The sequence below is a fragment of the Nicotiana tomentosiformis genome, chromosome 6 (assembly GCF_000390325.3).
Source record: "Nicotiana tomentosiformis chromosome 6, ASM39032v3, whole genome shotgun sequence".
NCBI lineage: Eukaryota > Viridiplantae > Streptophyta > Magnoliopsida > Solanales > Solanaceae > Nicotiana > Nicotiana tomentosiformis.
This window is the reverse complement of record NC_090817.1, coordinates 133,640,083-133,667,668: the sequence shown is the minus strand read 5'-3', so window position 1 is coordinate 133,667,668 and position 27,586 is coordinate 133,640,083. Positions and strand designations below refer to the sequence as shown.

The 27,586-nt window shown below is 34.4% G+C and overlaps 1 protein-coding gene across 1 annotated transcript; it reads right to left on the bottom strand.

The window, feature by feature from the left end:
- Positions 1 to 24,020: 24,020 nt before the first annotated feature.
- Positions 24,021 to 26,109, bottom strand: LOC104098978 (hydroxyproline-rich systemin-like). The gene is made up of 2 exons (XM_009605833.4): positions 25,953 to 26,109; positions 24,021 to 24,950 (listed from the first exon to the last, which is right to left on the bottom strand). The coding sequence occupies exons 1-2, from the start codon at positions 26,038 to 26,040 to the stop codon at positions 24,310 to 24,312; spliced, it is 729 nt and encodes a 242-aa protein (XP_009604128.1). The 5' UTR covers positions 26,041 to 26,109; the 3' UTR covers positions 24,021 to 24,309.
- Between the last annotated feature and the right edge of the window lie 1,477 nt (positions 26,110 to 27,586).

Below are 27,586 nucleotides of genomic sequence, written 5' to 3'. Positions count from 1 at the left end.
ACTAAACCGAGCAAACTTTAGATAACAACCTATTGCAATCTAGGAATTAAACTCTTAATCCCTCAGCTCTTACAATAACTCTATTGTAAACCCTTTGCAATAACTCTCTTACAAAGCAACAAACCTTGACTAACTCTAGTCAAGAAACTAAACCAAACAGTGGTTTAAATCTGTCCGACAAAAATACTTCTTGAAAGTAGTGTAGGATTACAAATGAAGAACAAAATAATAGACTCAACAAACCTAGGGACGTACGCTATCTTCAATCTTTGAATTTGGTCCTTGAGGTTGTAGTAGCTTTGTTCTTGAGAGAGGTGGTGGCTAGCACTTGAGAGAATATGATTTTTGGATTTGCAAGTGTTAGGGAAAAAAATCTCTCACCTTATGTTGATAATATGTGTGTGTGAGGTCATCAAAGATGATGCAATAAAGTGTCCTTTAGTTTGGCCTTAGCAAGCTAGAGATGTGTTGTTGTACTGCTGCCAGACGGTACAATGCAACAGCTTTTACAACTATAGAGTTGACTGCACGACGACCAGGGGAATTGATCCCTATTTGTTCCCTCTAATGTTCCCTTATATGATTTCATTGAGAATTGAACCAGACATCTGACTAGTTACTCTGAACGCAAGGGAACTAATTGCATTAAGTTTATTATCTGGTTCTCTCATGAAGTTTGTCAAATCATCAAAACAAAAGACGCATAACTTATCAGTGTTGGTGTCTGGTTAATTAATTTTCAAAAGAATTTTTGAACAACAAATTTGTGTTTGACCAAATTTTTAAAAAATACTTTTAAGTGTATTGTTCTTAAAAATATTTTCGAAAAAAGATTTTTGAGTAGAAATTATTTTTCCTGCTTCTCAAAAAATAATTCTTACTTTCATTCAAAACACTTTCTTTTTCTTCTTAAAACTTGGCCAAAAATTTTAACATATATGCCCTTTGAACAGACACGACCAATGCACAAAAGACCGGCCATTAATATACACGCCGATAGGAGTCCATACGCTGAATTGTTAATGGCTGACACCGTCAACAGTGACCAATGCCTTTTTACATCTCAAAGCGAGTGTCAGTGTGTATATGTTGACAGCAAAGCAAGCAATACATAGTCACTAAGTGGGCGTTTGGACATAAGAATTGTAAAATTTCAAAATAGGGAAAAAAGTTTTTCAAAGTAAAAATGGTATTTGAAATTTAGAGTTGTATTTGAACATGAATATAATTTTGGGTTGTTTTTGAAGTTTTGTGATTGATTTGAGTGAAAATTTAAAAAAATAACTTTATGGAGTTTTTCAAATTTTCGAAAATTTTTAAAATGCATCTTTAAGGAAAAATTGAAAATTTTATGAACAAACGCTGATTTCGGTTAAAAGTGAATTTTTTTTTTAAGGAGTGAAAATTTTTCTTATTTCCAAACGGATTCTAAGTCATAGAAGAAAGGAAAATTTTCACACGTCGTTTACCATGAAAATGAAAGAGCACGTTTCTTATCAATTGTCTGACCGAAAGAAGACAAACGAGACCCATGAAACTATAAATTAAAGAAGCAAGTTGACAAAGGGCAAATTATAAGCCACTTCTCTTTCTATAAGTGCTATGTTTAATGAGGGCCACACTTCTCTTTTTAAGGAATTTGCAACTTCAAAATGAGTATTTATTTGGTATTCTCTTTTAGAAAACACATTTTAATATAGCTTCTTCAAAAACCTTTTTTCTTCTTCAAAAGAACCGTCTTAAGCCCATATTAGAGTATGTGTTTGAACTCGTCATCTCATTTTAAAGTTTAATTATCTTTGAAACTTTTCTTGTTTTCTAAATTATATTCATATGGATGTTCAAGAGAAAAGGGAAACATTTTGTGAAGTTGTTTCGATCCTCTGTGCAATTAATTTCTAAATGGTTTTATTTGAAAAATTTGCTGGCAAGTGAGTGATGATTTACTCATGTGAAAAAAGTGGTAACTTAAAATTTTCAAAAGCTTATTATCATAGGAATAAATTTTACTGTGTTAAATTTCTAGAATAGTTGAATAAATTTTATTATCGAAGTAGTAAAAACTGTATTCAAGAAGCAATTGCTTATTTGCTAAAATGTAATTAATATTTTCTTCACCAAACAATTAAAGAACGTGACTCCCGAGGGAGAAGTGGCATTATATATACCCATGCTTATTGAATTATGACATGTTGAATTATTATTGTGATATGTATTAGATTCAAAATTTCAAAACGAAGTATATCAATAACCAATAACATTTCGTCCAAAAAATTATCACGCACGTAAGTATCGTTAATAGGTATGTTATATATATATATATATATATATATATATATATATATATATATATATATATATATATATATATATATATATATATATATATATATATATGCAGGAGTTATCACTTGTAGATGAACGTGCTAATAATACAATTGTTTTGTGTTCAATTCCATATATGCTATAGCTATACAATGACTAAACGATGAGTGGTCATGGAACCGTGCTTTGTTTTTAATTTCTCTTTCATTCAGAAAAATAATTGATGTTACAAGCACTAAAGAAAAGGCTCAGCAGGCCCCGTTAGCTAGGTTAATGAAAATGGGCATAGACTGTAGATTTGCATATATTTTTGCTAGAGAGAAAAGCAGGGATTTGCATATATTTTTGTCCCATTAACACAATAAATTCAATTCATTACGAAGTTCCTGAACTACTGAAGCAAACCGAAACCAGCGCTTTTCAACAATATCATTTTGCTTGTAATATATGTTACTTGATCAAATACAAAATCAAATTCCAGCAACATGTTATAGCAATTAACTTCTTTAATTTAAACTTTCGACATGTGTGCTCTATCTAACAATACAAATAGCTAATTTCAATTTGAAAATAATCTCTGCCAAGAGTTTGCTGATAAGAGCATCTCAATAACAGACAACTGCCGAGTGGGTGGAGCTGGCCGTGGAGATGGCGGAGCCAACCGTGGACTTCTTCCAAAACCACTTCTTTGGGGAGGAGCGAGAATTTGGTAACCACTTACAAAAAATCCTATATACGCCCCTGAGCAGCGATAATAACTCAATGAGGTTCTAAACCACTTGTATTTGCATAAGTTGTCTCTTATACTAGCAGTGTCTATATCAAACAAAAAGCTAATCAATTTGTTTTTCAATATGAAAGTCCAATTAGGAGAGGCCTCTGAGATTTGCCTGGAAGCTGGTGATGAAATTGAGGGTCTTTCAAATGTTTTCTTTGTTATGAAGATTTCAGGGTTGAGCATTTGTGTGACATGATGATTATTTGGTAAAATTCTAGCTTCAGTTCTTTGTAGAAACAAAAGGAATTTTATGAGAATGAATATTGTTGTAGTAGTAATAAATGTGGGAATCTGCATGTTTCTCAATCTGATTGAATGTTCACTATTTAGTTATATGAGTCCAGCGAAGAAGTGTAATAGGTATTTGTAGATGTACTTCGAAGGGGAAGTACGTGTAGTAGGTGCAGTGTGAAATTAGTGAACATTCAAAGTCATCTCTTAGATAAAGAATTGGCCATGCTCAAGAAAGGAGGCAAGGAGTCAAAAGTCTTGTATTTTTCGTCGATTTATGAGCTACTGTTTGACGTTCATGAAAGAAAATAGTACTTTTGAAATTTATAATCAAAAACATAAGTCATAAATATTTGTGTGATTATAAATCATCTCATAAAGGGTAAAGTAGAAAATTTAAAGTTAAATTATTTTTAAATAAATGTGACATTTTTTTGGACAGAAAAAATAAATATATGACACTTTGCCTTCGGTTTTGCCAAGAAAAAAAATGACGATCTGGCTTTAATAGAAATAATATATTAGGATATATAAAATAATTATAATATAGAGTATAATAATAATAATAATAATAAATAATAATAAATAAATAAAAATCAACAAGTTTTTTTCATGTTCATGCGCCCTTTCCCTTGACAGTGTTTAATTGACACAAATGTGATTTAGTTGGAATGTCTGATAGGAACAACCATATGTTTAGGTGTTTAATTGGCACATATGGATTTAGTTGAAGTATCTGATAGAAACAAACCTATATTTAGGTATCAAAGTGACAAAAAAGGACAAGTTTGAGAGTTACGTACGTATTTGGCCAAAAAATAAAAATATGACACATAAATTTAGACCTAGGGAGTATTTGTTTATCCTTTTCACCTATAGTTTGAATTAATGCATCCCTTTGCTAATTGTTAAGTAGTATTGCAACACGCACGGACTTAATTAAATTATCAAGCAAATAGTGTGACACAAATGATGGAGCTTCTTACACATAGAAGGTAACCTAGTAGTTACCACTTATGTGCAATTGAGGCGACAATAAATCAGAACAAATCTTGTCAAATGAAAAGCATTAAAGTGTCTAAAGATAAACATATTCCTATCTTATAGCTTTAATTAGGTTTTTAAGTCTCGAAACAAAATAAGAACATGATTAGATTACTTTTATGATATAGACGGAGATATCTTTTAAAAATAAAAGTATTCATCTATCAAAATATGTGCCATTTTGTACCAAGGTTGGCCGGATGTTGCCTTTTTTGTAGACCAAGTGGGGACAATGTACTAGTTAACTTTTGTTCTTACATTGTGTTGCTGCCCATAGATATCCAATTATTTACTTCAATAATTGTACGGCAAAAAGTTTAAGCTAGCAATATTACCTATAACACTTGAATTGCTGTATGTGCTTGGCAACTTTGTTAGCAAAATCAGCATAATAAAAGAGAACTCATAATGACAGCTTGCAACCTTATGTAACCTGAATTGAGATGTTAACGCCAGAACCTATATTTATTTTTATCGTTTAGCTATTTTTGTATTCCCTTTAAGAACTTCGATTCATAGTTCATTAATGTGGCCCTATGAATAAAGTTTTACATTGATAACCGGAAAAAAAAAGTTTGCAGGTATAAAAATCTCTTAATAGTTTAAGATATTTTGGAGAAAAATATGTGGGTTTAGCTCAAAGTAGACGATATAACACTGTGTTAAGAATATTCTTGAGTTAGTTAATTAGCCCAACAACTAATTGTAAGCACCTAATATTTGATTATATTTGAATTTTATTATCTTCTACTATATAAATATTTTTTAAAAAATAATATATTTTTTTTAACTTTGTTACACTTTTTTTATATAGGGTAAAAATTAATAATAATTTAAAAGGTCAATTATTATTAATAGTATTATTTTTATTTTTATTTTTATCTTTATTTCAAAATAAAATGAATTAAAAAACTGAAATAAATAAATAAATATATTTTTTCAAAATTTCGGACGGGAATTAAAAAAATAGGGAAAGTAGAAATATATAATTAAAAGGTAAAAGTAAAAGTAGGTGGAAATTATTTAATAAAAAAGTAAAAGAAAGTGTAAAATTTAAAAAATAAAAGTAAAAGAATGTGAAAATTTAAAAAAATGAAAAGTAAAAGAAAGTTGGAATTGAAAAAATAAAAAGTAAAAGAAAGTTGGAATTAAAAAAATAAAAGTAAAGGTAGCTTAAATTTTTTTTAAAAGTAAAAGAAAGTGGAAATTAAAAAAAAAAAAAGTAAAATAAGTGAAAAATGAAAAAAAAAAAGTAAAAAAAGTGAAAATTTAAATATAATAAAAGTAAAAAGGTGAGAAATTAAAAAATAAATGTAAAGGAAAGTGGGGAATAATTTTTTTAAAAAAAAAAATAAGAAAAATGAGAAGTTAAAATTTTTTTAATAAACAAAATAAGAAAAATAAAATCTGAAAAATTCTAAAATAATTTCTATAAATAGAAGAGAAATGTGAGGATAAAAAAAGGGGAGAGAAAGGAAAAAAGAGGGGAGGATTTGGAGAGAAATATTTTTGCTTATTCTACGCTAAGCAAAATTCTATTCGTTTCATTCTTTCGAAAACACCAGCAGTTTTACCACCCCAAAGCCACAGCCCTTGACCACTTTTGAGTCATCATTAACCTCCCACCACAACTCCCCCTCTCCCCCCCCCCCAAAAAAAAAGCTCCAATAATAGCCACTAAATCGTCGGTTTTGTAAAGTCGATTGAGGTTGCAAGTTGATATTTTCCGCTCGAGCTTTCCGCGGTCTGAAGGGTCCAGCTGAGAGTTATCTGATCATTGAGTGGTTGTAATTTAAATCCACTATCATCAATACAAAGGTTCACTTCTCTTTCTATTTTCTTTTCTCATTAATGTTCTAGGTCACTCTCTTTTAATTTAACTTTGAGTATGATATAGTCGAGTTTGTATCTGAGTGTGCTAAGATTAATTTGTTCTCATGTTGAATATTTGTTAAGATTAATTTATTGTCCTTTTTGGTAGTTCATATGATTAATCTTATTGATGAATATGTATTAATTTGTTACTTTTCTTGTTTATTCAATAAAGTAATGGCTTTCCATTTTAGCATGCTTTAGTTTCATTTTGATCTTCTATCTTAGTGACTAAATTGGTTATGTCTGTATCTATCTATTCCTACCATAAATTTAGATTAGTTTCAAATATTGGTTAGCAGTAAAATTATAAGAAATTAAGTTGGGTCATGATTGGTGTAAGACTTTAATTGGACTTACTCGGCGTATTTATGGGCAAATTGTTGCCCATGACCAAAAATAAATAAACATTCACAAGTTAGCCAACTTTTTCATAATTAATTTACTTCATTTCCTCCACAACAATATCCATACCTCATGACCTTACAATAATCTCAAAATTAGTAATTGAATAATATTCGAACATCGTAGCTTGTTTTAGGCGCGATTAATAATAAAACATCGTGACTATGGGTACGGTTCCCGTGGCATAGTCATGATACGTAAACCCCAATTCAAGTGTGTGTTTCACGCGACTTGACCATAACTTCAAATAATAATAGAAATAAACATGTTGCAATGTGTACCCAAATGACAAGTGTACAACATCGTAGCTTGTTCAAATAAATTCCATAAATACTAAAAACGGTTAAGCAAATAATTAAAAGTGGTCAAAAGGTAAAATGCACAATAGGTTTAAAACATGTAATAAGTCTAATAATTAGGCCAAGTATTAATTGTTAAGCGACCATGCTAAAATCACGGAATTCGGAAGTGCCTCACACTTTCTCGTGGGTTAACAAAATTCTTTACCCCGGTCTTCTGTGCTCGCGGACCATAAATTGAATCAATCTCCTCGATTTGAAATTTTAAAATAAACCGGTGACTTTGGACACTATAATAATTATCCCAAGTGGCGACTCTAATTAAATAAATAATTCCATTTCGAATAATGTCACTTAAATTGGAAAAACTCCATGTGCCTCGGGAAAAGGGAGGTGTGACAGCTCTGGCGACTCTGCTGGAGACAAGAACCCAGAATCTCTGGTTCAGAGTTCAGAATTCGAGCTTAGAATAACTGTTATACTTGACTTTTATTTATTATATAATTTTTACGTATTTGAGCCTAATGTGCTAAATGTCGCTATTGCCGCTTTGATATTGTTTGAATTGTATATAAAACTGTTGTGAAACTCTTTTTCTCTCTGAGTCTTCTAAATCTTCTAGGAAGTGCACGATGGAGTGACTTCTTTTCTGTTAGTGTCATATCCTAATTTAGAATGAGGATCGGATCATTACAAAGTCGGATGGCCTTTTGGTTCCCGGTACGTTGCCCCCTCGGCTCGAGTTGTCTTCTTGGGTAAGCCAGGTCTAGAACAATACACCCAGGGTTCAAACCTAGAATGTAATAACCTCATGTCGGATCCCTAGTAGGTACGTTTGTTTGCATCACGTGCATTTGACTTTGGGGACTCAACACAGGGGTTGGGTCCGTCTAGGACAGGTGTTCCAAAATCAAAAGACCATCCTGATTCATTTTTATGTACTACTTGTGCATATATTTGTTTCGGCTTACATGGTGACCAAATTCTAATATAGGGAAAGAAAATCAAGAAAAAACAAGAGTGAGGCAAGAGAGAGAAATTTACCAGGTATTTGAAAATCCCAAAACTCTGCCGAAATTTTGAAAAAAAAAAAAAAAAAAATGAGTCATTTCAAAATACCTCAAATATTTTCAAAAAAGGTCGTGCTTTTCTTATCGAACTGCGCGAGTCTAATTCTCACCGGATGTGAGATACGTAGACAAATATCATCGATTACGGACCCAATTTTTAAAATATCCAAAAATATTTTCCTTTAATTCCTTCTTTAGAAGTCTTTTCTTAGAAAATTTCAAATAAAAAAAGATTTTAAAACCAAAAAAATATTTTCTCTTTTTAAAAGTCTCTCATTTGAAAAAACAAATCAAATCAAAATCTAAAAATATTTTCTTCCTTTTTTTAAAAAAAAAAATCTTTCTCCCAAAAATTCAAAAAAAAAAATCAAAATCCAAAATAAAATATTTTCTTTCTTTCGAAAATTACCAAAAAACAGAAATAAAAACTATATTAAAAAAAATTAAAATCCAAAAATATTTTCTTTATTCTTAAAGAAATTTTCCTTTGAAAACTTTCCCCCCAAAAAATAAAATTCAAAATTCAAAAATATTTTCTTTGTTAGAAGCTTTCGTGGTCTGTTTTGTATATGAGTAAAAAACAAATAAAGAAAAAAGAGTTAGTTTATTTACTATTCCTGATCTTCTCCTGAACTACGTAATGATCTGATTCATGCGGCGTCATGATACGTAGGTAATCCCCATCGGATTCGATCATAGCCATAAACAAATTTAGTGCAAAAATAAACCGAAAAAAAAGTGAGTGAAAAAGAAAAAAAAGAGTGACAAAAAAATAACAGAGAAAAACAAAAAGCGAAAAACAAAAAAAAAGTGAAAGAAAAAGAAATCAAGATATGAAAAAATAAATTTCAAAAAAGGAAAAAAGAAAAAATGAAAAGCCTCCCTAGATTGAATCAGTTCACCCCTATTGGTGAATCATACTCGAGCTTGTTCCAAAAGCTAGTTAGGCTAGGTCTACTGCAGTCATTAGTCCCAAACCGGCCAAACCCTGAGTCCCTCTCGCACCGAGCTGATGCTAGATGTGAATACCACTCTGGAACAGTGGGACACGGTACAGAGGACTGTTGGACCCTCAAAAGGGCCTAATATGATGAACAATCCTCTTCCTACTCACACTAATGGGCCAGTAGTCAGAATCATTTGTGAACATGAGGAATTTGATCTGGTACTGAAGGCCATTGCAGCCATTGCCTAGACAGAAGAAAAGCCAAAAAACGGTCGCCAAGCCTGAAAGTTCCACATCAGACGGGAGTCTCGGTAGCCAGTTTTGCTATCCTTTTTGCGTCCGAATTATCTCAGGGTGTTATCCGAATGTTTTACTTTATTGTCTTACTTTCCGATGTAAACTCTTCTATCTTAAAATTCAAAAGAAAATAAAATTAAAAAAAACAAAAATCAAATGAAATTAATATTTCGTTATAGAGGAATGTCTCTTTTCTTAATCTTGTCACTTTTCTTATTCTCTTTTCAGTTCTGTTAATGCAGATTTTAATGACATGACATGCTTGCGGACTTCATGCTCAGATCGTAAAATGTTGTCAGACTTTGAAATAATGATTCAAGAGTCAGAATGCAATGAAGATAAGTTTAAGGAAATAAAACAAAGAATCGGAACAACTAAGGGAAAATTGGCTCCAGATTGAAAAGGTCCATATATTGTAACGAGAGTACTGCTAAAAGAGAGCGTTGTACCTAGGAAACATCGAAGAAAATGTCCCTGAAATAACTATCAATGCAAGTGCAGTCGAAAGGTACTATGCTTGATCCTCTATATAACATTAATGTTCTCCGGTTGGGATGAAGAAGGCTTTCTTTCTCACTATCAAAATATTCAACCCTTTGCAAACTCTTTAAGCCGGATCCCTTTTTTTTATTACCCTCTTTGGAACCTGAAAGTTATTATTGAAAATAAAATGAATTAAAAATAAAAAAAATAAAAAAAGAAGAAGAAGAAAAGACAAAAAGAAAATGAAAAGAAGAAAAAAAGGAAAAAAAGAAAAAAAAAAGGAGAAAGAAGAAGAAAAAGAAAACAAAACAAAAATCCAAACAAGTTTATGTTGCTTGAACTACGTTCGACTTGATTCCGAAAGGATATGTCAGCCGCCTCCCTCTGAGGTTCAGTCACACCAAAACAAAAATCCAAATTCCCCCAAGAGTGAAACTAGGGCAGATGTTATAATGGTTCAACGATGGTTTCGCCTGAAATATTCCAAAGTTGTAATTCAATCCAAATAATTCCTTTTACCCCAAATCATGTTCAAGTCCTTCCAATCAATCGGCATAGAGGTTCAAAATGCGAGGATACAGTTACTTGGATCTGATACAATCAAATGAGAGAAATTAAAATGAGAGAGTCTTGTTGGCGAAAACTCGTAAAGAGCACTATAAGGCGATGGTGATAAGAGAAATGAGAGAGGTCAGTTGGTGAAAACCCGCAAAGGATGCCACTAATAGAAAAAGAGGATTCCCACAGTTACTGGCATCGACAGAGTCCTGGGCAAGGTTTCTCGATTTCGAGACAAACGTTTGATGAATTTCTGAGAGTCGGATAGTTTACACAGATCAGGCATCCAGTCCAAAAGGCATGTCATATTCATTGAAGTCCGCATGTACTCCAGATAAGTCCTTCTTCCTTTCCCCGAAAGGGATACTTCTTGTCTAAATTTATTTGGCAATTCCATTGTTTATTTTTCTTTGAATCCCTTTTGATCTAACTCTATTCCAAAACTAAAGCAAAAGAAGGGATGGCAAGACTGATTTACATGGCTTTCGTTTGATACAAGCTAATATATGCAAAAGGTACCCAACCTCAGCAGGGGCATCAAGTTGACCCCGGCTGGCCATAGTAGCCGATACTTCAAAATCAAAATTCTTGGAAGGAGAAAATCAAATTGAAATGCCTATAAGGGCAAATGAAGTTGAAAAGGTTGAGTCCCACGTGGCTAACCGTTTTTGGCAAAGTTTGAAAAGCCAAAGGTTCTCCAATTCTCTAATATTAAAATTGGGAAAAAAGGTCGGAAGTGAAAGCCTTGTAAAGGAAAAATAAAGTTGAAAAAGGTTAAGTCCCACGCAATCAACTGTCATGGCGAAGTTTGGAAAAACCAAAGGTTCTCCGGGGCCAGAAGTGCAACCGGTACTCAGGAAACAACCAGTTGCAAGTGAAATTATCATCAAAGAAGCAGGCCAATATCAAATGAATGAAACACTCAAGGCCGCAAAATCAACCACCATTTCAACAACAACAACAACAACCCAGTCAAATCCCACTAATGGGGTCTGGGGAGGGTAGTGTATACGCAGACCTTACACCTACCCCGAAAGAGTAGAGAGGCTGTTTCCGAAAGACCCTCGAGTCAAGAAAATAAAAAGACAAAAGGACAAAAGGAGACAATATTAGTAACACCACAACAATCATAGGAAAAATAGGAACACCATGAAATCCAGAAGAAAGATGCAAAGCAAAGGGAGATAATATTAGTATCACCACAGCAATTATAAGAAAAATAGGAACACCATGAAATCCAGAAAAAAGATACAAAGCAAAAGCGATAGCTAGTAATTAGGACTTGCACTGAAAAACAAAATAGTAAGACACAACATTGCCACTAGCTATCTTAGACAAAAACCCTACATGGCTAGTCCCACAATGGTACGAAGTAAGGCACGACTCAACTACCTCCTAGCCTACAACCCTAATACTCGACCTCCACATCTTCCTATCAAGTGTCATGTCCTCGGAAATCTGGAGCCTCGCCATATCCTGCCTGATCACCTCTCCCCAATACTTCTTAGGCCGCCATCTACCTCTTCTCGTGCCCTCCACAACCAACCGCTCACACCTCCGTACCGGAGCATCTGGGCTTCTCCTCTAAACATGTTCGAACCATCTAAGCCTCGTTTTCCGCATCTTGTCATCAATGGGAGCCACGTGCACCTTCTCCCGAATATCATCATTTTAAATCTTATCTATCCTAGTGTGCCCGCATATCCACCGCAACATCCTTATTTATGCTACTTTCATCTTCTGGATATGTGAGTTCTTAACATGTCAACACTCAGCCCCATACATTATGGCCGGTCTAACCACCGCTTTATAGAACTTACCTTTGATTATCGGTGGCACTCTCTTGTCACACAGGATTCCAGGTGCTAACCTCCACTTCATCCATCCTACCCCAATACGGTGTGTGACATCCTCATCGATCTCCCCTCCCCCGGATAAACGAACCAAGGTACTTGAAGCTTTCTTTACTCGGGATGACTTGCGAATCAAGCCTCACATCCTCGCCCACTTTGTTTTAGATATAGGGTCTCCACTCCCTAGTCGCCTTTTCTAACATAGGGTCTCCACTCCCTAGTTGATTTTATGTTAGACATAGGGTCTCCACTCCTTAGTCTATTTTTTAACATAGGGTTTTCACTCCCTAGTTAATGATATTTTAGACATATGGTCTCCACTCCCTAGTCTCTTTTCCAATATAGGGTCTCAACTCCCTAGTTGGAGTTATTTTAGACATAAGATCTCCACTCCCTAGTTGGAGTTATTTTAGACATAAGATCTCCACTCCCTAGTCGCTTTTCTAACATAGGGTCTCCACTCCCTAGTTGATGTCTTTTCCAACATAGGGTCTCAACTCCCTAGTTGATTTTATTTTAGATATAGGGAATCTACTCCATAGTTTCATTTCCAACATAAGGTCTCAACTCCCTAGTTGATGTTATTTTAGACATAGGGTATCCACTCCCTAGTCTCCGTTCCAACATAGGGTCTCTACAACCTATTTGATGTTATTTTAGACATAGGGTATCCACTCCCTAGTTGATGTTATTTTAGACATAATGTCTCCATTCCCTGGTCTCCTTTCCAACATAGGGTCTCCACTCCCTAGTTAATTTTATGTTTACACATAGAGTCTCCACTCCCTAGTCGCCTTTTCCAACATAGGGTCTCCACTCTCTAGTTGATTTTGTTTTAAATATAACGTCTCCACTCCCTGGTCTCCTGTCTAACATAGGGTCTCTACTTCCTAGTTGATTTTATTTTTAGACATAGGGTCTCCACTCCCTAGTCTCTTTTCCAACATAGGGTCTTCACTCCCTAGTTGATTTTATTTTAGACATAGGGTCTCCACCCTCTAATCTCTTTTCCAAGATAAGGTTTTCACTCCCTAGTTGATGTTTATTTTTAACATATGGTCTCCACTCCCTAGTCTCTTTTCCAACATAGGGTCTCCACTCCCTAGTTGAAGTTGTTTTAGACATAGGGTCTTCACTCCCTAGTCGCTTTTCAATCATAGGGTCTCTACCCCCTAGTTAAAGTTTTATTAGACATAGGGCCTCCACTCCCTAGTGTCTTTTCCAACATAGGGTCTTCACGCCCTAGTTAATATTATTTTAGATATAGGGTCTCCACTCCCTAGTTGATGTTATTTTAGACATAGGGTCTCCACTCCCTAGTCTCTTTTCCAAAATAGGATCTCCACTCCATAGTTGATTTTATTTTAGACATAGGGTCTCCACTCCCTAGTCTCCTTTCCAACATAGGGTCTCAACTTCCTAGTTGATGTTATTTTAGACATAGGGTATCCACTCCTTAGTTTCGTTTTCAACATAGGGTCTTCACTCCCTAATTGATGTTATTTTAGACATAAGGTCTGAACTCCCTAGTTTCCTTTCCAATATAGGGTCTTAACTCCCTAGTTGATGTTATTTTAGACATAGGGTCTCCACTCCCTAGTCTCCTTTCCAACATAGGGTCTCAACTCGCTAGTTGATGTTATTATAGACATATGGTATCCACTCCCTATTCTCCTTTCTAACATAGGGTCTCCACTCCCTAGTTGATGTTATTTTAGACATAAGGTCTCCACTCCCTAGTCTCCTTTCCAATATAGGGTCTCCACTCTCTGGTTTCCATTCCAACATAGGGTCTCCACTCCCTAATTGATTTTATTTTAGAGATAAGGTTTCCATTTCCTAGTCTTCTTTTTAAACATAAGGGTCTGCACTCCTTAGTTGTTTTATTTTAGATATATGGTCTCCACTCCCTAGTCGCGTTTTCAACATAGGGTTTCGACTCCCCAGTTGATGTCTATTTTAGACATAGGGTCTCTACTCCCTAGTCTCTTTTCCAACATAGGGTCTCCACTCCCTAGTTGAAGTTGTTTTAGACATAGGGTCTCCACTCCCTTGGCGTTTTTCCAAAATAGGGTTTCCACTCTCTAGTTGATGTATTTTCCAACATAGGGTCTCCAGTCCCTAGTTGATTTTAATTTAGACAGAGGGTCTTTATTCCATAGTATCCTATCCAACATAAGGTCTCAATTCCCTAGTTGATATTATTTTAGACATACAGTATCCACTCCCTAGTCTCATTTCCAACATAGGGTCTCCACTCCCTATTTGATGTTATTTTAGACATAGGGTCTCCACTCCCTAGTATCCTCTCCAATATATGGTCTCCACTCCCTAGTTGATGTTAGTTTAGACGTAGGGTTTCCACTCCCTGGTACCCTTTCCAATATAGGGTCTTCACTCCCTAATTGATGTTATTTTAGACATAGGGTCTCCACTCCCTGGTCTCCTTTCCAACATAGGGTCTCCACTCCCTAGTTGATTTTAATTTTAGACATAGAGTCTCCACTCCCTGGTCTCTTTTCCAACATAGAGTCTCCACCCCCTAGTTGATGTTTATTTTAGACATAGGGTCTCCGCTCCCTAGTCACTTTTTCCAAGGTAGGGTCTCCACTCCCTAGTTGATTTTGTTTTAGACATAGCGTTTCCACTCCCTGGTGTCCTTTCCAACATAGGGTCTCCACTCTATAGTTGATTTTATTTTAAGACATATGGTCTCTCCTCCCTAGGCCCTTTTTCAATATAGGGTCTCCACTCCCTAGTTAATGTTATTTTAGACGTAGGGTCTCTACACCCCAGTCTCCTTTCCAACATAGGGCCTCAACTCCCTAAATGATATTATTTTAGACATAGGGTATCCACTCCCTATTCTCCTTTATAACATAGTGTCTCCACTCCCTAGTTGATATTATTTTAGACATAGGGTCTCCACTCCCTAGTCTCCTTTCCAACATTGGGTCTTTACTCCCTAGTTGAGGTTATATTAAACATAGGGTCTTCACTCCCTAGTTTCCATTCCAACATAGGGTCTCCAATCCCTAATTGATTTTATTTTAGAGATAAGGTTTCCATTCCCTAGACTTCTTTTTAAACATTAGGGTCTCCACTCCCTAGTTGTTTTATTTTAGATATATGGTCCCAACTTCCTAATAGCTTTTTCAACATAGGGTTTTGACTCCCTAGTTGATGTCTTTTCCAACATAGGGTCTCCACTCCCTAGTTAATTTTATTTTAGACATAGGGTATCTACTCCCTAGTCTCCTTTCCAACATACGGCCTCAACTCCCTAGTTGATGTTATTTTAGACATAGGGTATATACTCCTTATTCTCCTTTTTAACATAGGGTCTCTACTCCCTAGTTGATGTTATTTTAGACATAGGGTCTCCACTCCCTAGTATCTTTTCTAATATAGGGTCTCATTTCCCTAGTTGATGTTATTTTAGACATATGGTCTCCACTCTCTGGTCTCCTTTCCAACATAGGGTCTCTACTCCCTAGTTGATGTTATTTTAAACATAGGGTCTCCACTCCCTGGTTTCCATACCAACATAGGGTCTCCACTCCCTAATTGATTTTATTTTAGACATAAGGTTTTCATTCCCTAGTCTTCCTTTTCAACATAAGGGTTTCCACTACCTAGTTGTTTTATTTTAGATATATGGTCTCCATTCCCTAATCGCTTTTCCAACATAGGGTCTCCACTCTCTAGTTGATTTTATTTTTAGACATAGGGTCTTCACTCCCTAGTCTCTTTTCCAACATAGGGTCTCCACTCCCTAGTTGATGTTATTTTAAACACATGGTCTCCACTCCCTAGTTGCTTTTCCAACATAGGGTCTCCACTCCCTAGTTGATGTTCATTTAAACATAGGGTCTCCACTCCCTGGTCTCCTTTCTAACATAGGGTCTCAACTCCCTAATTGATTTTATTTTAGACATAGGGTCTCTATTCCCTAGTCTTGTTTTTCAACATAGGGGCTCCACTCCCTAGTTGGTTTTATTTTAGATATAGGGTCTCCATTACCTAGTCTCTTTTCCAACAAAGGGTCTCCACTCCCTAGTTGATGTTTATTTTAGACATAGGGTCTCTACTCCCTAGTCACCTTTTCCAAGGTAGGGTCTCCACTCCCTAGTTGATTTTATTTTAGACATAGCGTCTCCACTCTCTGGTCTCCTTTTCAACATAGAGTCTCCACTCCCTAGTTGATTTTATTTTAAGACATATGGTCTCTCCTCCCTAGACCCTTTTCCAACATAGGGTCTTCACTCCGTAGTTGATGTCTTTTCCAACATAGGGTCTCCACTCCCTAATTAATTTTATTTTAGACATAGGGTCTCTCCTCCCTAGTCTACTTTCCAACATAGGGCCTCAACTCCCTAGTTGATGTTATTTTAGACATATGGTATCCACTCCCTATTCTCCTTTCTAACATAGGGTCTTCACTCCCTAGTTGATGTTATTTTAGATATAGGGTCTCCACTCCCTAGTATCCTTTACAACATAGGGTCTCAACTCGTTAGTTGATGTTATTTTAGACATAGGGTATCCACCCCCTATTCTCCTTTCTAACATAGGGTCTCCACTCCCTAGTTGATGTTATTTTAGACATAGGGTCTCCACTCCCTAGTCTCCTTTCCAACATAGGGTCTCCATTCCCTAGTTGATGTTATATTAAACATAGGGTCTCCACTCCCTAGTCTCCATTCCAACATAGGGTCTCCACTCCCTAATTGATTTTACTTTAGAGATAAGGTTTTCCATTCCCTAGTCTTCTTTTTAAACATAAAGGTCTCCACTCCCTAGTTATTTTATTTTAGATATATGGTCTCCACTCCCTAATTCCTTTTTCAACATAGGGTTTCGACTCCCTAGTTCATGTCTTTTCCAACATAGGGTCTCCACTCCCTAGTTAATTTTATTTTAGACATAGGGTCTCTACTCCCTAGTCTCTTTTCAAACATAGGGCCTCAACTCTCTAGTTGATGTTATTTTAGACATAGGGTATCTACTCCCTATTCTCCTTTCTAACATAGGGTCTCCCCTCCCTAGTTGATGTTATTTTAGAAATAGGGTCTCCACTCCCTAGTCTCTTTTACAACATAGGGTCTCCACTCCTTGGTTTCCATTCCAACATGAGTCTCCACTCCCTAATTGATGTTAGTTTAGACATAGGGTCTCCACTCCCTGGTCTCCTTTCCAACATAGGGTCTCCACTCGCTAGTTGATTTTATTTTTAGACATAGAGTCTCCACCTCCTAGTCTCTATTCCAACAAAGGGTCTCCACTCCCTAGTTGATTTTGTTTTATACATAGCGTCTCAACTCCTTGGTCTCTTTTCCAACATAGGGTATCCACTCCCTAGTTGATTTTATTTTAGACATAGGGTCTCCACTCCCTAGTCGTCTTTTCCAACATAGGATCTCCACTCCCTAGTTAATTCTGTTTTAGACATAGCGTCTCCACTCCCTAGTCTCCTTTCCAACATAGGGTCTCAACTCCCCAGTTGATGTTATTTTAGACATAGGGTATCCACTCCCTAGTCTCCTTTCCAACATAGGGTCTCTACTCCCTAGTTGATGTTATTTTAAACATAGGGTATCCACTCTCTAGTCTCCTTTCCAACATAGGGTCTCCACTCCCTAGTTGATGTTATTTTAGACACAGGGTCTCCATTCCCTAGTCTCCTTTACAATATAGGGTCTCCACTACCTAGTTGATGTTATTTTAGCTATAGGGTCTCCACTCCCTGGTCTCCTTTCCAACATAGGGTCTACGCTCTCTAGTTGATTTTATTTTTAGACATAGGGTCTCCACTCCCTAGTCTATTTTCCAACATAGGTTCTCCACTCCCTAGTTGCTTTTATTTTAGACATAGGGTCTCCACTCCTAAATCGCCTTTTCCAGTATAGGGTCTCTACTCCCTAGTTGATTTTGTTTTAGACATACCGTCTCAACTCCTTGGTCTCCTTTCCAACATAGGGTCTCCACTCCCTAGTCTCTTTTCCAACATAGGGTATTCACTCCCTAGTTGATTTTATTATAGAAATAGGGTCTTCACTCCCTAGTCGTCTTTTCCAACATAAGGTCTCCACTCCCTAGTTAATTCTATTTTAGACATAGCGTCTCCACTCTCTAGTCTTCTTTTCCAACATATGGTCTTCACTCCCTAGTTGGTTTTATTTTAGACATAGCGTCTCCACTCCCTAATTTTCTTTTCCAACATAGGGTCTCCACTCCCTAGTTGATTTTATTTTAGACATAGGGTCTCCACTCCCTAGTCTCCTTTCCAACGTAGGGTATCCACTCCCTAGTTGATTTGATCCTAAATGCCGGGTACACCACTCCCTAATATCTTTGCCAATATAAGGTATCCCATTTCCTGGCCATATTTTCCCAACATAAGGTACAACACTCCTTAGTTGAGACATCCTTTTGACAATAAAGGAACACCATCCAAAAAAATAACTTTTTCGGGGTACACCACTCCCGACCCTTTATTGCTCTCAATAAAGAAGTAGTTTAGAATTTTGTTATAATAATTCACGAAATTTTCCTAGTGCAAACTAGGGCAGAAAAATTTCATTCGTTTGTTTGTTTTGGTGTCTGAGTAGGTTTTACCTCGAGGCATAGGGTTCGAGATGATCAAAAGAAGAAGTCTCAATTCAGAATAAAAGAAAAGAAAAAATAAGTGAATCAAAAATGCAAAAGTAATTGAAAAGATGTGGAATGCTCAAAACATGACTGAAGTCACGAGCATTGGAGTCCCGTTTTGATTAGAAGAAGCTATAAAACAATGAACTTGAACCTACTGCTAGAGAGCATCAAGGTTTAGATCAGAGTCTACATGAAGAACTAGTCAAGACTTAAGATCAAGTTTCAGAAGATTCATAGATAGGAATCTTGTAACTCATAACTGATAGGCTTGTTTAGTTTCTTTTTTCTTTTGATATAATAGCAGGACAGCGGACCAGAGCCTCTACGAAACCTCACCCGACTCCTCAACTCATCATTCCACTATTCTCCTTGATCTACACGCGACCTGATTCTCCTATAACCCGGGATTTGAAGGCTGTCCAAAACCAGGACTTGGTTGTACCCTATCTTTTATTTTTTTTCCTTTTGAATAACGGTTTGGTAAAAAATTAGTCACATGGCTAACCTATTCTTTGCGTGAAAACTCTTCATGTTTCCAAGCAAAGAGGGGCAGTTGTGAGCACCTAATATTTGACTATATTTAAATTTTTATCACATTCTACTATGTAAATATTTTTAAAAATTTAATATATATATTTTTAGCTTTGTTACACTTTCTTATATAAGATAAAAATTAATAATAATTTAAAAGGTCAATTATTATTAGTAGTATTATTTTTATTTTTATCATCATTTTAAAATAAAATGAATTAAAAAACCAAAAAAAATTAAATAGTTTTTTAAAAAATTTTGGATGGGAATTAAAAAAATAGGAAAAGTAGAAATATAGAATTAAAAAGTAAAAGTAAAAGTAGGTAGAAATTGTTTAATAAAAAAGTAAAAGAAAGTGGAAAATTAAAAAAATAAAAATAAAAGAATGTGGAAATTTAAAAAAATAAAAAGTAAAAGAGTTGGAATTAAAAAAATAAAAGTAAATGTAGCTGAAATATTTTTTTTTAAAAGTAAAAGAAAATGGAAATTAAACAAAAAGTAAAATAAGTGGAAAATAAAAAAAGAAATATAAAAAAAGTGGAAATTTAAATATAAAAAAGTGAGAAATTAAAAATAAAAGTAAAGGAAAGTGAGAAATTATTTTTAAAACAAAACAGAAGAAAAATGGGAAGTGGAAATATTTTTTATTAAAAATAATAAAAAAATAATATAAAAAAAACCGAACAATTTCGAAAACTTTTCTATAAATAGATGAGAAATGTGAGGAGAAAAAAAGGGGAGAGAAAGGAAAAAAGAGAGGGGAGGGATTTGGAGAGAAATATTTTTGCTTTTTCTACGCTAAGCAAAATTCTATTCGTGTCATTCTTTATTCGTATTTCTTTCAAATAAACTAGCAGCTTCACCAGCCCTTGACCACTTTTGAGCCATCATTAACCCCCTCTCCCCCCCTCCCCCCAAAGAAAGCTACAAAAATAGCCACTAAATCGTCGATTTTGCAAGGTCGATTGAAGTTGCAAGTTGAGATTTTTCGCTCGCGTTTTCCGCGGTCCGAAGGGTCCAGTTGAGAGCTATCCGATCATTTAGTGATTATAATTTAAATCCACAATCATCAATACAAAGGTTCATTTCTCTTTCTATTTTATTTTCTCATTAATGTTCTAGGTCTCTCTCTTTTAATTTAACTTTGAGTATAATATAGTCGAGTTTGCATCTGAGTGTGCTAAGATTAATTTGTTCTCATGTTGAGTATTTGTTAAGATTAATTTATTGTCCTTTTTTGTAGTTCATATGGTTAATCTTATTGATGAATATGTATTAATTTGTTACTTTTCTTGTTTATTCAATAAAGTAATGGCTTTCCATTTTAGCATGCTTTAGTTTCATTTTGATCTTCTATCTTAGTGACTAAATTGGTTATGTCCGTATCTATCTATTCCTACAATAAATTTAGATTAGTTTCAAATATTGGTTAGCAGTAAAATTATAAGAGATTAGATTGGGTCATGATTGGTGTAAGACTTTAATTGGACTTCCACGGCGTATTTATGGGCTAATTGTTGCCCATGACCAAAAACAAATAAACATTCACAAGCTAGCCAACCTTTCCATAATTAATTTACTTAATTTCTTCCACAACAATATACATACCTCATGACCTTACAATAATCTCAAAATTAGTAATTGAATAATATTCGAACATCGTAGCTTGTTTTAGGCGCGATTAATAATAAAACATCGTGACTATGGGTACGGTTCCCGTGGCATAGTTATGATACGTAAACCCCAATTCAAGTGCGCGTTTCACGCGACTTGACCATAACTTCAAACAATAATAAAAATAAACATGTTGTAAATCGCGGGTGCATTTCACGTGACGCAGTTTGCAATGTGTACCAAAACGACAAGTGTATGACATCGTAACTTGTTCAAATAAATTTCATAAATACTAAAAGCGGTTAAGCAAATAATTAAAAGTGGTCAAAGGTAAAATGCACAATAGGTTTAAAATATGTAATAAGTGAGATAATTATGTCAAGTATTAATTGTTAAGCGACTGTGCTAAAATCACGGAATTCGGGAGCCTCACACCTTCTCTCGGGTTAACAGAATTCCTTACCCGGTCTTCTGCATTCGCGGACCATAAATAGAGTCAATCTCCTCGATTTGGGATTTTAAAATAAATCGGTGATTTGGGACACCATAATAATTATCCAAGTGACGACTCTGATTAAATAAATAATCTCATTTCGAATAATGTCACTTAAATTGGAAAAACTCCTTATGCCTAAGAAAAAAGGAGGTGTGACACTAATATCATAACCCAGGTTCGGCAGGACGAGTATGGCGATGACAGAATGATGATGCGGGGCTCAATTTGTTTACTCTTACTAGCTTGGAGACGTGCACACAAGAAGAAGCTAGTTGATGGCTTCGATTGTCAATTGCCATAAAACTCTGACGGTGTGGGTGGTACACACAGTGAATCTCGAAAATTGACCCGTGGATTGTGGTGATGAGCCATGTGGAACGTAGTTCGCGAGGGAGATTGTATATGGATCTTTTAATAGTGTGAGACTTGTTTTTTGGAAAAAAACCGTATATATTTAACTCAAGACGAATAATATTATCATATTAAAAATATGTTTATGTTGATTGAGCCCAACAATCAACTACTTGAAATCTAATAGAATATTCTAGTATCTTTACTAGTATATTCTGTGGCTCATTAATTTCAGAGTTAACTTTGAAGTAGCACACATTCATGCCTTTAATCCCTTTCGTAAGAAGTACCTGTCCACCACCAATTGTGCCTTAAACCCAAAACATCCGTGGGACAGTCAAGCACAAAGCTCCTTCGAAAACGAAAAACATTTATCGGCACTCAGTATTTTCATATCAAATTAATTTATACGCTAATGAGCCAAATATATTTCTCTACTTTCGAAAATTTTCTAAGAATACCTCTCATTATACTATTGAGTTATCTATACCCCTGCAGTCATATTTTGGGTTCAAATATACCCTCGTTTAAACGGAAGGACACATGTCATCGTCATGTTGGTCAATTCTAAATATCTGCTAATTAATTAAAAAGACTTATTATCCATACCCAAAATATAATTTTTTTTTTGTAAAAACTGGAAAAAACTAAAAAATATTTTTACTAAAAATTGAAAAAAAACGAAAATATTTTTTTTTTCAGTTTTTACAAAAAAACTGCTTTAGAAAAAACTGAAAAATATTTTCTAAAATATCGTTTTTGTAAAAACTGAAAAAAACAAAGAGCTGAAAATCAATTTTCTAAAGTAATATTTTTGTAAAAACTGGAAAAAACTGATTTTTTTTTCTAAAAACTGAAAAAATGAAATTATTGTTTTTCCACTTTTTACAAAAAAACTGCTTTAAAAAAAAAGCTGAAAAATATTTTTCTAAAACAATATTTTTGTAAAAACTGAAAAAAAGAGCTGAAAATCAATTTTCTAAAGCAATGTTTTTGTAAAAACTGAAAAAACAAATATATTTTTTTTCAGTTTTTAGTTAAAAATATTTCAGTTTTTTCAGTTTTTTATTGCTTTAGAAAATTACTTTTCAATTTTTTTTCCAGTTTTTACAAAAGTATTATTTTAGAAAATATTTTTCAGTTTTTTTAAAGTAGTGTTTTTGTAAAAACTGAAAAAAAAATATTTTTATTTTTTTACGTTTTTAGTAAAAATTATTTTTAGTTTTTTCCAGTTTTTACAAAAAAAAATTATTTTTCGGGTATGGATAATGAGTCTTTTTAATTAATTATGAGATATTTAAAATTGACCAATAGGACGATGACATGTGTCCCTCCATTTAAATTAGAGGTATATTTGAACCCAAAGTATGACTGCAGGGGTATAAATAACTCAATAGTATAACGAGTGATATTTTTAAACCATTATTTGGCCATTTGCCGTAATTTATAAATAGCTTATCATAATTCAACGATAAAATCAAAGCAAAACTGCATATTAATTATTTGTGAGTAAGTGATAACATCGTATACAAAAGGAGGCCATGTAAACACTATCTATATAATTATGCATTTTCCCCTGAACAACCTAAGATTAAACGTTTTCGTTCTTTTTCCTTTTAGATTCTCTTGGACTGAGCTATCTATGATCATCATTCTCGACACAAGGGACCCATTACAAAAAAAGAATCGACTCCAACTTGTAAAAAGGTGATCATAAAGATTAGTGGAATCATTTTGCTCAATGTTCTGAATATCATTATTGTTGCACCAAACTATACTGAATCAAAGTGAGAATTAATGTGTTATATATAATTAAGGGTTAACAATAGCAACGGTGAAAACACGTATCATGTTACTATTGGGTTAGTGTAGGCATCTGGGGCGCGTCAAAATGCATGTCATTATAATCCGGGGGAGATAGGATTACGCCAAAGGGGTTAAAAAAGAAAAAAGTTAGAAGAGTTATAACTAGTGGAAATAGAACCAATAACCTTACAAAGGTTTTGAACCCCTGACCACTAAGTTATATTTTTTGGTTGTGTCAAGGAGATTTAAAACATAATATATAAAGGTAAAAAATAAATTTTACATTTTATATACAATATAATTTTTCGGCGAATGAGATTCGAGTGAACACTCTTCTGCCCCTAAATCCGCCCGAGATTATAATTAATGATAATAGATATTTCGTTTGACAATGGATTGGTAACAAATGCATTGAAAACCATCACTCATCAAATTCATTTACTACGTACAGAGTTATATTATACAAGACTGACTATATATATAAAGCATGCACGCAGCCTGCAGGATAGAATAACACTAAGTTACATTAACTGACAAGCCTATATAGCTAGCTAACTCACTGCATCATCATATTTTACAATATATATATATATAGCTGAACTAAAAGCAGGCTATATTAAGAAGTACTAAACCAAATACTACTACTTAGTAGGGCCACTTAACATAAAGTTCCGACGTAGAGCTATAGAAGCCTAATCAATAGGAAGCCTGAAGAGGTAAGGAAGAAATTGGATATTTGTGAGGTTTAAGTCCTCGGCCTAGTTGACCGATGGGTTCATTATGGTGGGGTGAGGGAGGTGTTGGTTTTTGTTCTACTTTTCCCATATAGTTACTATTCTGATTATCATTAGTAGTAGTAGAGGAAGTGACAATTATCTGACCCTGTTCATCAGCTGGCTTTGGAGTTGGAGGTGATACTATTTTTTCCTCTCTTCCATAGTTGTTACTAATATTCATGTGATCATGATCTTGACAATTAGAGGAAGTGACAATTATCTGACCCTGTTCATCAGTTGGCTTTGGAGCTGGTGGTGATAGACCGGTCTTCCCAAATCTTTCTTGGTTGTCTGATGAAGTACTACTCGGAAGCAAAATTAGCAGCTCATTATCACTAATAACATTGCTTGTAATTGTAATCAAGAGCTCACTGCGTTCCCTACCATGCCTGCTGCTTATGACTTGATCGATTTTTGGATCATGTTTGGGCGCAGGAGGTGGAAGATGAGCGCGCCTCCCAAGTCTCTCTTGGTTACTTGGTGAAGCTGATTCTGGGGTTGGAGGTGGTGGAAATGGCCTTCCATAACCAGATTTTACCACCTTCTGCTCATGTTGTTTTTCTGTAGCACCACCAAAAATAAAGTTAGTCTACGTGATTTGCTTATAACTAGACAACCCAATGAATTATGTGCATGCAACAACAACCCAGTATAATCTCACTATTAGAGTCTGGGGAAGGTACTGTTTACGCAGACCTTACTCCTACCCTGGGTAGAGAGATTGTTTTCGATAGACCCGTGACTCCCTCCCTCCAAGAATTTCCCACCTTGCTCTTGGGGTGACTCGAACTCATAACGGAGGGTGCTCACTCAACCCACTCTTGTCAATTATGTGCATGCACAAGGAAATAAAACAAGATTCATAAATTATGGGGTTAATTACTCAACAGTCAACTCCAGAAACGCCGCCACCAGAATATACTGCGTATATAGAACAAATATATACTATTTCTTGGACACTCTTAACTACGTAAATTCCTGATTTTCCCGCGGCAGTCAACACCATAGATGGTTAGAGGGTCAAAGGGTTAATAAACCAATCTCTGCTTTTGTTAATCCAAAAAAGAAAAAGAAAAAACAATCTCTACTTTTGGCTTAAATTATGTATGCATGTGTAAAAATAACAACTAGTCTGAACCCAACAATTCTAAAATTTAAAATTCTATCTGTCCCTAATAAGGATAACTACAAATAGGAGGCAGCAATATTACATCATCTCCTCCAGATAGCTTGAATAGGCTTTATTTACCACGTTTCTAAATATAAAAAATACTCCTATGTTTCAAACACCCAGGAAATAGGAAACTGAGGAAAAGAACGAGAAGACAGGCCACCGCGACACAAAAGAAATATAATACTGTAAATAAAAATATAGAGTAGCATGATTTCAGTATTGTTATATTAATATCTTCATGTGGATTAAGTAAAGAAATGATACTAATGTGAAGTAAAAAAAAAAGGAGTAGAACTGCGCAGTTTCCATTGGTGTTAAATACGAAGTGTTTTGGCAAGGATATTGTTGTATAAACAACGAAGTAACTAGGAAAAAAAAAAGATTAGTACCTAGCAATTTTTTTGCTTGAGCACTTATGAAAACGAGAAAGCAGATAAGAAAGAAATTAGGTCTCGGGAAGAGAATCAATTTAGTCATCGTTATTTTGTTTCTTAAAACAGACCTCTTTCAAGTCTCTATTTATAGACTAAAAGGAGAAAAGCTCAAGTGCGCAGTGCATTAGCACCAAACTTTCTTTATTCAACTGATGTTAACTGTCGCTAAGTAGAATAATACTTTTAAATTGAACAATCTAAGAGAGGATCTAATTCTGCAAAAAACACATTTTTAATTAGTCCTATTGCGTTGATATAATATTAGTATATACTCCATCTGTTTCACTTTGTTGTATAGTTTGATCTAACATAAAATAAAATTTAATTAAAAAAAACATACTTTTGAAAGTTTTAATATAATAAGTATAATACTCTCTTCGTTCCAAGGTACGTAAACATATTTGATTGGGCACGGAGTTTAAGAAAAAATGAAGACTTTTAGAATTTGTGGTCCTAAACAATTCAAAAAGGGGGCCAGAGTATTTGTGTGGTTATAAAAAAACTTCTGATTAAGGGTAAAATTGTAAGTTTAAGCAAAATTATTTCCAAATTTAGAAAGGGGTCATTCTTTTTGGAACGGACCAAAAAAAAATAGGTTCACATAAAGTGAAACAAAGTAGTATACCATAATATATTTGTGACTATAAAATTTTTGAAATATGTTATCTTAAATATGTCATAACATTTGTATGGTTGTTTAAAAGTTTCTCATCATAAGCAAATATATGAATGCGTTATTCTTTTTGTAATATACTAATAAGGCAATATTGTCTAAATAATAAGTTAGGATATAGGCTAATACCCCGATCATTCTCTCTTTTTATATTTTGAAAAGGATTTAACTTATATATTAACAGAAAGAATAAAGAATTTTTACACGACAATTTAACTGCGATAATAAGTTATCTACTATTTTTAGATTGAAATATAAGCATTTAACAATATACATCGCCAACGCACAAAAATTAAACTCATTAGTGGCCGGTCACTGGTCATCGGTCTTCCTCACTCGTTTCTGAGTTGTGACTAAATTTAGTGTACGAGCATGTTTGCAAAACAGCCACCATACGAGTCAATTAGCACGTGAAAATTACTTGATTTTTACCTTGTGATTTACTTTTGTATATCAATAATTTATCTCGAGCACTTTAGGTGAATTACAACATCCGTACAAATATTCACTGTTGTTTATCAATAATTAATCTTGAGCACTTAGGTGATTACAGCATCAGTACAATGTTCTGTCGATTTTCTCTCATTACACCTATGTTAGGTCTAATTCAATCGACCTACCTTCTGAAAAGCAAATTTGGTAAAATTTATTAAAATTCATGAATCTATACGCTGGGCCTTGGTGAGGCAACTTTAAAATATATTTTTAAACGAAAAAAGTCATAAATTCCACCACAACTTGTCTGTAAATCCCTGTTACACACACTTAAATTTTGGGAACGATCTTCAAACTAAAGGATATTTCTTGAATAATATATTTAACCAAAAATGTTAGTATATCATGTGTACTCACATAACCTATTCATAGCTGTTGATCTCATTTTTCACCCAAGGATCTGATATATAGCGCAATAAAT

Coding starts and splice junctions, on each gene's coding strand:
- LOC104098978 (XM_009605833.4), bottom strand. CDS start 26,040: ATGACTAAATTGATTCTCTTCCCGAGACCTAATTTCTTTCTTATCTGC. Junction 24,951..25,952: donor TCAAGCAAAAAAATTGCTAG/GTACTAATCTTT, acceptor GTGGTGCTACAG/AAAAACAACATGAGCAGAAG.